This window comes from Protopterus annectens, chromosome 7.part0 (genome assembly GCF_019279795.1).
Source record: "Protopterus annectens isolate FY-2018-M chromosome 7.part0, PAN1.0, whole genome shotgun sequence".
In the NCBI taxonomy this organism is placed as follows: Eukaryota; Metazoa; Chordata; order Ceratodontiformes; family Protopteridae; genus Protopterus; species Protopterus annectens.
In genome coordinates this window covers 980261428-980276605 of record NC_056739.1, presented here as the reverse complement: position 1 = coordinate 980276605, position 15178 = coordinate 980261428, and the positions used below count along the sequence as shown (strand labels likewise).

Below are 15178 nucleotides of genomic sequence, written 5' to 3'. Positions count from 1 at the left end.
GGGTATGAAGAAAATAAGAAGAAAGCCGAACTACCAACAATGGTATTGGAAGGAAATATTGGGGTCTTGGTAAAAGTCCAAGAAGAAGGATGACCCTAATAAAAGACTGGAATAAAGGGAGGCAGATGAATAATTCAGGGTATAGCCTACTGAATGAAAAAGTTGAAAAGACTGTTTTACCCTGAAAAACACCAATAGCTCGAGAATGAGAAGATCTGCTTCTGTAGCGATATGGCGATAAACGACATCTTGGATATGTTAGACTGGCGGGACATTATGAGTAAAGGCAGGAGCTCAAGAGTTTGGATCACAGGATCTGGAAGAAGTGGCTGAGTCAGATCCAAAGCCCATCAGTTGAGGAATGAACGAAAATGGCATCAGATACTGTGTTTATTTTATTTTTTTGGTGCTGGCAAAGTATTTTAAAGTGTTTTTTTTTTTTACTGTGCTTTTCTGTAATAAAAAGTTACTTTTAATGACTTCTGTCAGCAAATAAGTTTTTGATAAATGGGAGTACTGTCTACCATATAATTCATTAATTATATTATTTTAGTGTATCTGCTATGAACAGTTATTCCTTACATATTTTTATGCTGCAGGAAGCAATCCATGTAGACTCAAACTTTCACGATGTGCCTTAAAAAATATACAATCGTTTGACTCATAGTTTAGTAATAAAATTCAAAAGTTGTAATGGCATTACATTATAGACATTCTCGTGTGTTACAGCTCACCTTTGCTAGTTGTCTTACAGGCAGACCTTGTGTCATGTTAATCTGTGAAAATTCCTGAGGCTCAGCTGTGGATGTTTCTGTCTAAAAAAAAAAAAAAACGCTTAAAAATTACATGCATCGGTCTGAGGCTTAAATAATGAAGTCAGTTAAATAAGCTTGTGTTTTCAATAACAATTATTGGGACAACAGTTGCTCTACTCATCCATCTCCCCAAAACATATACACACACATATCAACTGAAGAGCTATAGTCTTGCATTAAATCTCACTTAAAGGCCAGACTGCTTGCTCTCTCAGCTGAAGTATACTGCCTGTACTCCAATATACATTTCTATGTTTCAAAGTTCCATGCGGTTTAATTTCTCCAAGACATTTGGGTTTCTAATACCATGATGGGAATGGACCCTATTCAAAGTAAAAGTATGATTAAAGTTTGTGAAATTAGTATTGTTTCAATCTTGCTATGAGGTGTGACAAATGAAATGTAAACTGCAAACATGAACTGTGGTAATATTTTCCCTAGAAAATTATTATTCTATACAGGAAGAAATGTTTGTTTACACATCACTTTTTGAAAATTCAGAAGGCAAATCTCATCCACATTTTATTTTATTTGAATTTGTTTACTAGGGTGGGGCATTGATCTCCATGGACCTTTTGCAGACTCAGGCAAGGAGTACTGTTTGGTTAAGTGACTTGCTAACAGTCACACAGCTAGGCAATAGAGACTGTGGGAATCACAACTTGGACCACTCCTTAGTCCTCTGCACCAACTGCCTGACAATATTTTGTGTGTACATTTACATTTATTAGGAAATGTCAAAGCTTCTGCCTCATGGTTGTATTTCTTGCTGCTTCTGTTATACATTTTACCTAGGAAAACTCTTCCTTTCTTTTTCACATTTTGCTGTACAGAATCTGCAAAACACGTCATGGTATCTTAGGTAGATATAATGCTAGCAGTCGGCAGTTTGATGATTATGGCTGCTGTAAGAACACCTCTTATAAATTCTTGATGAGCAGGGCTTTTAAAACATGGATTCTACCTGACCAATTTTCTGGCTGTCTTCAAACTCAGTATCCAGCATTATACACAGAAGCTCTGAAAATCTCCTTCTAACTCCCTACCAGTATCTGTCTTTGACCAAACTGATACTATACAGGAAATTCCTTTTCTAAACTAGCATTTATTTTACACACACACACACACACACACACATATATATATATATATATATATATATATATATATATATATTTAGAAGTTATGTACTTACCATAACTTGGCATCTGTGTTGTCCATTTTAATTTTTAGTCACAAATGGGTCTAGGATACAGTCCTTGGATTCAACGTGGCTGCATCTACAAGACTTTGGATCCAAATCTTGAGCTTCTCTCTCTACCCATAATGCCTTATTCCATCCCAACTCCTCAGATCACGTTTGCTGCCTTACCCATATTGTGTTACAGAGACAGAACAGACACAGGGAGAGACTGAGGCTCAAACCAGGAACATAATGGTTCCAATATCATCCAAAGATCTTTCTAGGAGTGACAGGGCTAGGTGATGGCTTGGAGGGAATGTGAGGAAGAATGAAAATGGACAACACAGATGCCAAGTTTTGGTAAGTACATAACTTCTAAATCTGATGTTGTCCTTTTCATTCTTCCTCATGAATGGGTCAAAGTCCCCAGCTAAGTAACTCTCCGGAGACCCTCAAGGAATAACATGCTGGAGCACTGACGAACCAAAGGAAGTTCTGCTTCTAGAAACAGTGTCTAATTTGTAATGTGTAACAAATGTATGAGTCTTTGAACAAGTGGCGGCAGCATGGATGTTGTCAATCGAAGTTCTTGAGGAAAAGGCAGATGAGGTCGCCATAGCTCTAGTGGAGTGAGCTGAAGAAGGATGAAGCAACTCCAAACCTTTTTGAGAATAAATCAGTGAAATACAATCTGTAATCCATTTGGCTAGAGTAATTTTGGAAACTAGTTGACACAAGCAGGTAGAGGAAAAGGACAAAAAGATCTGATCAGACTTCCAGTACAATTGTTTTTCTGGAAAGATACAAATGTAATTATCTGTGAACATCAAGCAGGTGCAGCATATGCTCACTTTAATTAGTAAAATTTGGAAAGAAAACTGGTAATTGAGTGGACTGGTTAATGTTAGCCTCCATAGCCACTTTAGGCAGAAAGGAAGGGTTGGCTTGAAAATACACCTTGTCCTTAAGGAAAATAATGTAAGGAGGCCTAGCCAATAAGGCCTGAAGCTCAGAAATTCTTCCTGCTGAAGTGGTTGCTACTAAAAATAAAGAAGTTATGTACTTAATACAATGTTCTATCGGTGTTGTCCATCTTTATTTATCCTTGACATATGGGTTTGGTTCCAAATATCGGAACTGACTCGGCCGTTACTACAGCCCGCGAGAACCAAAACCTCTCAAGCTTAAGTCCTACCCAGAATGCTCCTCTCCAATTTACTTCAGATTGAGTTTGCAGATAGAAAAAAACAGAGGGTACAATCCTAATAACAACTTTATAGAGACCATATCTGGTGTTACATATGAAAAAAATGCATAATTAGGACCATAATTTGTTCCACCAAAAGGCCTGAATGGAAGGGGGATGGAGGGTAGGAAGTCAAGGATAAATGAAGATGGACAACACAGATGGAACATTATGGAAAGTACATAACTTCTTTATCTGATATTGTCAAGCTTCATTTATCTTTGATATATGGGACAAAGTCCCCAGTTACCTTAGATTTTGGGAGGACTAATGTAAGGATATTCCTGAGCACCATAGAACCAAATTACACTCTTCCCGTAGAGACCAAATCCAATTTATAATGAGTAATAAAGGTATGTGGGGTAGCCCATGTCACTGCTGCACAAAGATCGGCCATGGAAGCCTTAGAATGAAAAACTGATGAAGCAGCTATGGCTCTAGTAGAGTGTGCCTTAACAGGCCCAGGTAATTCAACTCTTCTCTTGTTGTATATAAAGGATAAACAATCCTTTAGCCATCTAGATAAGGTAACCCTGGAGACTGGCTTGCCTATTCTAGCTTTTGAAAATAAAACAAACAGTTGGTCAGATTTCCTTATGTCTTTTGTTCTATGAAGACAGAAGCACAATTGTCTATGAACATCTAATAAATGCAAATGGTATTCGCCTTTGTTTGAGAAATTGGGAAAAATACTGGTAAACTGATTGCCTGGTTGATATTTGTTTCTGACACCACTTTTGGTAAAAAGGAAGTTTCATTCTCAAGGAAACCCTGTCTTTGTGAAATATCAAATATGGTGGTTTAAAGATAAAACTTGAATTTCTGAAATCCTTCTGACAGAAGTAATTGGTACCAGAAATATAGTTTTCCAAGGTAAGAATTTCAAGCTGCAGTTGGCAGCAGGCTCAAAGGGGGAATGCACTACTGTCTGTAACACTAAGTTTAGATCCCAAGGTGCAAAAGGATCCTTATATGGAGGTTTTAATATCAAGGTCCTTTTTAAGAATAAAAAAGGAAAATAATAAAAAAGCCGGATGACCTTGGTCAGTCGCTTCACTTTAATATAAAACAAAAAAACCCAATAACTAAGCGCTTTCGGCAGGTACAGAATCTGGCTTCTTCAGAGTCATTTGGTTGAACAATAAACAGAATTTTAAATAGCAAACCACAATGTCAAGCACTAATCAAGTATAATAAGAAGTTATGTCTTACCATAACGATCCATGTGAATTGTTCATCTCGCCTTTGTTCTTACACACGGGTTCGGAGCCGATCCTCGGCTCCGAGACAGCCGCATCACTAGCTCGCATCTTTGAGAAAGCTCGAGGCACAGTAATATCCCATGATCCTCCGGTGCTAACCCTCAGATCTAGTTTGCTATACCAGAAGAATCCCTTTTAGAACTGTGTCTAGAACACTTATAAACAGATACTACAAAGTGTCTGGAAACCTACTGCCAAGTAGAGGATAAAAGATGCCATTACTGATGCATAATAACATGCCAACCATACCTAGAAAAGGCTGAAAAGGAATCTAGTTGAAAACCGTTCTCCCAGACCATAGGACAGGGGATGGAGGGGGGAGAATGTAAGAACAAAGGCGAGATGAACAATTCACATGGATCGTTATGGTAAGACATAACTTCTTAATGTGAAATTGTTCAATCTCGCCATTTGTTCTTACACACGGGTAGCGTCCCTAGCTCCTTTTTCCCGGGTGGCTCAAGGGAGAACATTCCTAAGTAGAGCGGAACCAAACGTCGCCCTATCCCTGGAGCTCTTGTCTAGCTTGTAGTGGGCGATAAAGGTATGTGGTTTTGCCCAAGTTGCCGCTGCACAAATGGTATCTAAAGGCAAACGAGCGGTATGGGCTGAAAAGGTAGCAATCGCCCTTGTAGAATGAGCTCTGGGTTTGAAAGGGAGTTGCTGTTTGGATTCAGCATATACGAAATTTATGCAATCTGAGAGCCATTTGGATAAGGTAACCTTCGTTACTGCCTGTCCTTTTCTTTGGTCAGCATATGAGACAAATAGTTGATCTGACTTTCTGTACTCTTTTGTCCTATATAAGTAAAATCTTAGTTGTCTGTGAACTTCCAACTTGTGCAATGTGTATTCTAGCTTATTGGAATGATTTCTAAAGAAGGTAGGTAGTTCGATAGATTGATTGATGTTCTGAATCGAACAAACCTTCGGAAGGAAGGACGGATTGGTGTGCAAGGTTACTCTATCTGGATGAAAAATCATGTACGGGGGTTGGATAGATAGAGCCTGTAACTCTGAAACTCTTCTGGCGGAAGTGATGGCAACCAGGAAAAGTGTTTTCCACGAAAGAAATTTTAACGGAGTTGTGGTTGCTGGTTCAAAAGGGGGCAACATGAGTTGTGACAGCATGAGATTAAGATTCCAAGGGGCTATTGGATTACGAAAGGGGGGACGGAGGTGAAAAGTACCTTTCATGAAGGCTTTACAAAGTTTGTGGGACATAAGAGAACCATCCTCACGGCCAATATGAAAATTCGATATAGCGGCCAGTTGAACCCTTATAGTGGATGTTGATGCTCCTTCTTGAAAAAGTGTGGTGAGGAAATCTAGTATCTTGTGTACTGGAGCCCCGAATGGATCTATATCTTGTTTGGAGGCCCAGTGCGCAAAACGGTTCCATTTGCTGATGTACAATTTTCTTGTAGATGGTTTGTGAGAAGATACAATAATTTGTTGTACTGCAAGAGATAGTAACTCTGACCTGGCTAAGATGGGAAGCGGAGCAGCCAAGCTGTCAGTGTGAGGGACTTGAGGAAGGTGTGAGGAACTCCCGACGAATGTATCAACAGGTCTGGCTCCGGGTCCAGTATCCATGATTCCTCCACTTGATGAGATTGAAGGAAAGGAAACCAGATTTGTCGAGGCCAGAATGGGGCTATCAGTATTATGGTCCTGTCCAGACGTCTGGCTTTCTGTAAAAACCTGGGAATTAGTGGAACAGGAGGAAAAGCATAAAGGAGACCCGGGGGCCAATCGTATACCAGTGCGTCCCTGGGGACACCCCCTGGGGGGGGGGTAACAGGGCAAAGTAGCTTCTGCATTTGGCATTCAAAGGGGATGCAAACAGGTCGCAGCAAGGTTGGCCCCATCTGCGGAAGATCTCTTCCACCACTTGAGGTTTGAGGGACCACTCGTGAGGGAACAGGATGGCTCTTTTCAACCTGTCCGCGATTACGTTGGAAGTCCCCGGGATGTGCGTTGCTATCAGAAAGCGTCCAGTGGACTTTGCCCATTGCCAAATTCTGAGGGCGTCTCTGCATACCGGGTAAGATCTGGTTCCCCCTTGCTTGTTTATGTACCAGACCACTGACATGTTGTCTGTCTGAACTGTCACTGTTCCCCGAGGTAAGGATTTGTGAAAGTGTTGCAAACGCTATAAACACTGCCCACAGCTCTAGAACATTGATGTGCAGATTGTACTCCAAGTTGGACCATTGACCTTGGACTGTCTGTCCCTGAAAGAATCCCCCCCACCCTATCAGGGAAGCATCCGTGGTTAGAGTTGCTACCGGACTGGGTAAGACAAAGGGTCGTCCTAGTGTTAGCTCTTGACTGTGTATCCACCACAAGAGATCCTTCTTGCAAGAATTCGTGATCAAAATTTCGTGAGATAGTGGAAGTTGTAGATACGACCACTGGGCGAATCCTAAGCCAGCAGAGAGCAGAAAAAGCAACTTTCTTGATCATAAGTATTTTTTAAACTTTTTAGTTTGCATTTTTCGATCTTTTGAGCTTTTCGACTACTGTTTGTGCCTATATTACTGTTTTATTACCTTATTTTCCTGTTTTTGTGAGCTTATATTGTTGATTGCAATTGTGGGCTAAAGTATTGCTTAAAAGTAACAAACAGGCTAATACACTCAAGTGTACCAGCCTTTGATAGCAATTTAGTCGAAAACAAAGCATTTACTGCATTTCTTTCTGTCTGTTTGCAAAAACAAAAAAACAAAAAATATTTCTCCTTTCCTAAACTTTCCTAGCTAGTTGTTCCAGTGATCAGATTTTGCTGATCCCTGGGCTTTGTATTTGGTTTCTGTGTTCCTCCATTTTCTTGTGTGGCCAGAGGTAGTTTCTTTACTCACCAGTGGGAGTGGGGAGTACTGAGCTGCTTGTTTGTCCTCACAGGAGTGGTTAGAAGCAGCAACTAGTAATTCGTCGGCCATTTTGGGTCATTTCCTGTTTTTTCCAGCCCCCTGCTATAAAGCACGCTTTGGCAGGCTTTTCTGGCATTAGAGAACTAGGCATTGCTCCTCGTGGTCCCCTGCAGAGTTCCTAAGCCAGCAGAGAGCAGAAAAAGCAACTTTCTTGATCATAAGTATTTTTTAAACTTTTTAGTTTGCATTTTTCGATCTTTTGAGCTTTTCGACTACTGTTTGTGCCTATATTACTGTTTAATTACCTTATTTTCCTGTTTTTGTGAGCTTATATTGTTGATTGCACTTGTGGGCTAAAGTATTGCTTACAAGTAACAAACAGGCTAATACACTCAAGTGTACCAGCCTTTGATAGCAATTTAGTCGAAAACAAAGCATTTACTGCATTTTTTCTGTCTGTTTGCAAAAAAAAACAAAAAATATTTCTCCTTTCCTAAACTTTCCTAGCTAGTTGTTCCAGTGATCAGATTTTGCTGATCCCTGGGCTTTGTATTTGGTTTCTGTGTTCCTCCATTTTCCTGTGTGGCCAGAGGTAGTTTCTTTACTCACCAGTGGGAGTGGGGAGTACTGAGCTGCTTGTTTGTCCTCAGAGGAGTGGTTAGAAGCAGCAACTAGTAATTCGTCGGCCATTTTGGGTCATTTCCTGTTTTTTCCAGCCCCTGCTATAAAGCACGCTTTGGCAGGCTTTTCTGGCATTAGAGAACTAGGCATAGCTCCTCGTGGTCCCCTGCAGAGTTCCTAAGCCAGCAGAGAGCAGAAAAAGCAACTTTCTTGATCATAAGTATTTTTAAGCTTTTTAGTTTGCATTTTCGATCTTTTGAGCTTTTCGACTACTGTTTGTGCCTATATTACTGTTTTATTGCCTTATTTTCCTGTTTTTGTGAGCTTATATTGTTGATTGCACTTGTGGGCTAAAGTATTGCTTAAAAGTAACAAACAGGCTAATACACTCAAGTGTACCAGCCTTTGATAGCAATTTAGTCGAAAACAAAGCATTTACTGCATTTTTTTCTGTTTGCAAAAAAAAAAAAAAACAAAAAAAATTTCTCCTTTCCTAAACTTTCCTAGCTAGTTGTTCCAGTGATCAGATTTTGCTGATCCCTGGGCTTTGTATTTGGTTTCTGTGTTCCTCCATTTTCTTGTGTGGCCAGAGGTAGTTTCTTTACTCACCAGTGGGAGTGGGGAGTACTGAGCTGCTTGTTTGTCCTCAGAGGAGTGGTTAGAAGCAGCAACTAGTAATTTCTCGGCCATTTTGGGTCATTTCCTGTTTTTTAAGCCCCCTGCTATAAAGCACGCTTTGGCAGGCTTTTCTGGCATTAGAGAACTAGGCATAGCTCCTCGTGGTCCCCTGCAGAGTTCCTAAGCCAGCAGAGAGCAGAAAAAGCAACTTTCTTGATCATAAGTATTTTTAAGCTTTTAGTTTGCATTTTTCGATCTTTTGAGCTTTTCGACTACTGTTTGTGCCTATATTACTGTTTTATTACCTTATTTTCCTGTTTTTGTGAGCTTATATTGTTGATTGCACTTGTGGGCTAAAGTATTGCTTAAAAGTAACAAACAGGCTAATACACTCAAGTGTACCAGCCTTTGATAGCAATTTAGTCGAAAACAAAGCATTTACTGCATTTTTTCTGTCTGTTTGCAAAAAAAACAAAAAAAAAACAAAAAAAATTTCTCCTTTCCTAAACTTTCCTAGCTAGTTGTTCCAGTGATCAGATTTTGCTGATCCCTGGGCTTTGTATTTGGTTTCTGTGTTCCTCCATTTTCTTGTGTGGCCAGAGGTAGTTTCTTTACTCACCAGTGGGAGTGGGGAGTACTGAGCTGCTTGTTTGTCCTCAGAGGAGTGGTTAGAAGCAGCAACTAGTAATTCTTCGGCCATTTTGGGTCATTTCCTGTTTTTTCCAGCCCCCTGCTATAAAGCACGTGTTAGCGCACTTTAGCGCGATTTAGCGCGGAGCTGCTACCGTTGCACACTAGGGCAGCGCCGGTTAATCAGATTTAAACTATTAGGGCTACCTAAAATCCACTCTTCAAATTTTCCCTTAAAACTACCTTCCTCAAAGTATACTACTGTTCTGTTTAGTGTATCCTACAACTATAAATTATCTCTACTTGACTCCCAAGTAGACTATTCTCTATCTGTATAGCGAAGCACTTGCTCCTACAGTACTTATCACCTCGATACAGCACTCTTGTTATAGAAAGTACCCCAAAAAAGCAAACCCCATTTCTCAGTCACCCACATCCCCCAGAACCTTTTCTTAAGTTTTTCTGTCTATTCCTTCTAGCATGTCGAGGGATCAGTTGCTAATGTCCTCTCCTGCTCAGCTGGTGAACCTGGGAATATCGAGGCAATGTTACAATTGCCTCATGTACACAGACAACCCTCTCCTCCTCCCACAAAACACAAATACATGCGAGAGATGCAACTATATGGCCAAACTGGAGGCTGAGCTCTCTCAACATAGGACTGGCATGACCAGACAGGAGGAGAAGGTAACCACACACACTATAGACCCAGTCTCACATAATACCATCACAACCTCAAATCATACACATAAACACACTAAGACATACTCGGAGGCTCTGATCAAAAATCTACCAAAACAGCAGAGGCCACCAAATCAGACACCCAAACAACTACCACCTCAGAACACAACACCTGCAACACATAGACCACACAGTCAGAGTGTCAAGCAGTCACAGCCCTTAATGCCAAACACAATGCCAGACACACTAGTCATTGGTGACTCCATAGTCAGACACACTGACGTCCGCCACCAGACTGAGTAAGGAGAAGGTCACAGTAAGCTGCCTGTCGGGTGCTAGAATCCGCCACATAACGCATGCACTCAGGTCTCTCAACAGCAGGTACAAGCACGACTCAATCATTGTCCACGCTGGTGTTAACGACCTGAGACGTACCTCCTTGGACTACATGAAAAGAGACATAGAGGAGCTCTCTGATTATGTAGCCCAAGCAGGTATGACTCTGACCTTGAGCAGTATCCTACCTTCACCAAGAATGATGCCACAATACAGAGATAAGATGATCAGCTTTAACAATTGGCTTAAACTCTGGTGTCATTCAAAGGGGATCCAATGTCTGTCTGCCTGGGATGACATGCTGGACAAGCCACGCTGCTCGCAAGGGACGGCTTGCACTTGTCACCCTGGGATTCGGATTTTGGCAAAGGCTCTTGCCACCCCATAGTGCCTTTTTAGGCAAGGCTCAAATTCTAAACCTACCACCCTAGAACAAAACAAAGAAAAAAAACTAAGGGTAATGCTGCTCAATGCCAGAAGTCTCAACCTCAAGATGCACGCACTCGAGGCCCTTCTCAGTATGGAGAACATCGATGTCTGTGCTGTGACAGAAACCTGGTTCAAGGCTCCTGAGAGCACTCCAGCACTATCAGGTTTTATCTCATATCATGCTCCGCCCCAAAACCCGGACAATACCAAGAAAGGAGGAGGGGTATCCATATTCATCAAGGACACCCACACCTCAAGATTGGTGGCATTGCACGATGCATCGGAAACCATCCAGGTGCAATTAACCATAGGCAAGACTGCTCTGCAATTTGTAGCATGTTACAGGCCACCCTCGCAAACTCAGGAACCTCATATGGCCTTCCTGAAAACACTGGAGGGATAAATGTATCTCGAACACCATCATACTAGGTGACTTCAACTACCCTAATATAGACTGGGAACACTACTCAAGCCCAAACACTCTAGCCCAAAAGTTCCTGGAATTCATAAACTCAAATGCCATGGAACAACTAGTCACCATCCCCACAAGAGGAGAAAACATACTTGATCTCATCATCACGAACATGGGAGCACAATGTTCAACGCCAGAAGTATACCCCTCACTGGTGAGATCTGATCACAAACTAATCTCGCTGGAGGTCCTCATCCCGCCCCACCGAAATGAAAAGACCACAGTAAAGAACTTCTCGAAGCCGACTTCACACTTCTAAAGACTAGTGTGGTCTCCTTTAAGGCCCCTGAGCCGGCGGTTAACATTACTCAAACCGCTGAATCACTTACAAATGTCTTCTACCAGCACCTGCAGGGCTGCATGGATCAGGCAATCCCAAGCAAAACAAAGACTCTTTGTACCAAAGGCAAGCGTCCAGTCTGGTGGACCCCAGCCATAAACAAACTCTACAACAAAAGGAGAAAGCTACTACAAGATAGAGCAAAATCCTTAAAAGGTAAGACACCGCTGATCACTATAAGTAAAAAGCTAAGAGCTCTCATAAAATCATCCAAAGCTAATTTTGAGAAAAATAGCTAAGGACTCTAAAGACAACCATAAGGCATTCTTTAGCTATGTCAGAAACCTAGGAGGAAACTCCCAGATATGCTCAGAATTAGTTCAAAATGATGTGAAGATTACTGATCCTACAGACATTGCCAACATACTGGCTGACAGGTTCAGTGCAAACTTCTCCCCTCCCCTAAAGGAGAGATATCTATACCAAATGATTGTAGCCCCCCAAACATCTCTAACGCCCAGGTGAGAACTGCTCTCTCCAAGGCAAAGAACACAGCATCCATGGGACCTGATGGTGTCCCGGCTGTGTGCTCCATGAACTCAACGAGGAATTAAACCCACAGTTAGGACAGCTGTTTAATCTTAGTCTCACCTCTGGATACGTACCCAGGAAGTGGCGCACAGCGACTGTGGTCCCACTCCACAAAGGCGGTGCCTCCACCGACCCTGGAAATTACCGTCCCATTAGCTTGACAAGCCTTATCTGCAAAGCCATGGAGAGGATCATAATGGATCTCATAAATAAAGACATAGGGAACTTGCAGACTTTGGATCCAACCCAGTTTGGCTTTGTCAAAGGCAGATCATGCCTTTTAAACTTGGTTGACTTTTTCGAAACAGTCACCAAGGCCATTGACGAGCGAAATGCAGTCCATACAGCCTACCTAGACCTGGCGAAGGCTTCTGATACAATACCTCACTCGGGTATCATTGAAAAACTCATCAACTTAAATGTAAACCCATACATTACAAGATGGGTTTCAAACTGGCTGAGTGACAGAACCCACAGGGTCAGAGTTGCTGGCGCCATGTCAGACTCAAAGCCTGTCACAAGTGGTGTCCCACAGGGCTCAGTCCTGGGCCCACTCTTGTTTAGCATCTACTTTTCTGAAGTACAAGCAAACACAGGAGGGTTATGGCTGACAAAGTTTGCAGATGACTGCAAACTGGGCGCCGTAGTTGAAAACACATCCGACACAGATATCCTTCAGAAGGGTCTCACAGAAATGGATAACTGGTGCCAGAGCCATGGCCTAAAGTTAAATGCCAAGAAATGCATAGTCATACCCTTCGGGAAAAATAAGGTTACCCCTAGCTACCATATAGGTGGCAATCCCCTGAACACAGAAGAAGTTATTAGGGACCTGGGAACCCAGGTTGACAGTAGCCTTTCATTCGACACTCATATTGCTAAAGTAGTTAGGAAGACCTTCTACATTGCCCACCTTATCATCTAGATCAAGGGAAGTCATAGTCTCCCTATACTCATCACTCATCAGACCAATGATCGAGTACAATGCCCCATTCGGAATGTATCTGACCCGACACTTGCAGCAGCTGGAGAGGCCACAAAAGTTCCTCACCAAAAGGATAAAGGGTCTCAAAAATCTGTCTTATGCTGCCCGACTGAAAGAACTCCAGATGTTATGTGATCCTATCTCGCCTACATTCTGAATGATGGGTTCGGAGCCGATCCCTCGGCTCCGACTCGGCACGCTTATGCCAAAGAGCGAAGTCTCTTATTGGCTGAGCTTACTATATCCCAGGATGCACCACTACCAGTCCCCCAGATCTCGTTTGCCGCTTCCCTGCGAAGACGTGGTCTCGAGCTGGCTGGGCTGAGTAGTTTTTATTAACTAACTTTTCTGTCAGTTTTTTGCTGTTTTTGCTCACAAAAGCTGTTTTAACGGCTATCGCTCATTTGTGTACGTTTGGATTGTAAAAATTGTTGTGTGTGATTGGGTTGAGTTTGTTTTCGGCCCCCCTCCATCCAGGGCCTTCCCGGACTGTCAACCTTTAAAACTTTACAGGGTCTCTAGTAATTCTATAGTTGTTTAGAGTTCCCTGTCCTTTTTTTACAGGAAGTGTTTGCAGTAAGCTTAGCTTTATCATCAGTAAATCTTTAGTTGTTTACTTTCCTGTCAAAGTTACTAGAATTGTTTAACATCATGTCTCAAACCCCTAGGCCTTCGGGCTTTAAAAAATGTTCGAAATGTGGGTTTAAAATGTCTATCACAGACGACCATTCGCTCTGTGTATATTGTCTCGGGGCAAAGCACTTGCAGGAGTCATGCAGCGTATGTCACGCTTTTTCCTCAAGGGTCCTCCAGGAGAGGAAAAATAAATTGATTCTTAAGGGGTTAGTTAAACCTTCCTTTGAAGAAGCCTTGGCATCCTCTCCTGCTCCGCCAAAGAAAAGGGCTTCGTTCCGACCAGTCCGTCGGATCCGACTGCCAAGAAACTTAGGCAGGCCTCTCCTTCGGCTCCAAAGACTTCGGAGCCGAGGTCGAACAGTCTGCCTCGATGCCACCAGTATCGACTCCTCTGGCTTCGAGCCGATGGCTGGGGCATCGAGAGGCGGGTCATCTTCGCCGGCTCCGCTGCTCGGAGCCAACACGGGTCGCCCGCTCAGACACTTCCTCCTCGGCGCCGAAGTCTACCTCGGCACCGCTGGAATCTGCTGTGAGTATTCCCTCGGCGCCGATACTCATCGAGTCGCCTCGGAGCCGGTCCCCTAGCCCTTTGGGGCCGATGGAGAGGCCTTCTCGAACCCGTTCTGTTTCCTCTCGGTCTTCGAGAATGTCGGATTCTGATATAGACAGGGTGCTCCAAAGTCTGTTCCAGTCCCCAGTCTTCCAAAAATTTGTTTCGGTTCCGACCCAGTTGGTTTCGGAGCCGATGACCTTGGCCCACCCCATTGCCATTCCTCCTCCGACTGCTTCGGCTCCGGAGCAGGTGCTGTTGGAGCCGGTGGAGATCTCAGGGTCGGCTCCGACCCTTACTCCAACCCGGCCTCGGGTCCGAGTTTGGTACGCTGGACTTCTTCGCTGGACCCGGGGTGATGTTTGGGACCTATGCTTTCGGTTCCGAGCCTCCCCTCGGTGCTTGCTGCGGACTTCCGTCGGCTATCACGGCTCGAGACCGGACACTCCCAGGATTCTGGGGTCCGGCTTTCAGGGCCATGAGGAGTGCCTTGGCCAAGTCCTCTTGCCATCTCTCCGGCTTTACCAGCACCTTCCTGGGCGTGGAGACTGGGTCTTTGGCAGTTCCCTGTCCGTAGCCAGCGGAGCCCGAGGCCTGAGGTTACCCCCAGTGGGGTTCCCTCCTCCTGAGGGTTCTTCGGAGTTGTCTTCAGAGGAACCCCAAGGAAGAGATCGTGCAAGAGGAAGCACGTGGACTCCCCGAGTCTATTACATCGACACTGATATGGATGATGCAGAGGGGTCCCAGTCGTCCTCGGATGATGTCTCATTTGCAGACATCTTAGAGATCCTCAAACAACGAGGCGGCTGGATATCCAAACCCCTCTGCGGACGAGTCAGTGCTCCTCAAGGCCTTTGGAGCTCAGCCTCCGCCTCCTGGGTGTCTCCGCCCTTCGACGAGCTCCTGGATTTAGTTTGTCGAAGGGCGTGGGAACATCCAGATACCGTGGAACCAGTCCCTTCTCGTC

The 15178-nt window shown here is 43.4% G+C and overlaps 1 protein-coding gene across 2 annotated transcripts in view; it reads right to left on the bottom strand.

The window, feature by feature from the left end:
- REC114 (REC114 meiotic recombination protein) overlaps positions 1 to 15178 on the bottom strand; it is a 1356532-nt gene that overhangs the window by 411441 nt on the left and 929913 nt on the right. For both annotated transcript variants that reach the window (XM_044077559.1, XM_044077560.1), the window contains one exon: positions 735 to 815. In XM_044077559.1, the coding sequence (XP_043933494.1) occupies positions 735 to 815 (81 nt within the window). The remainder of the gene's footprint in view (positions 1 to 734; positions 816 to 15178) is intronic.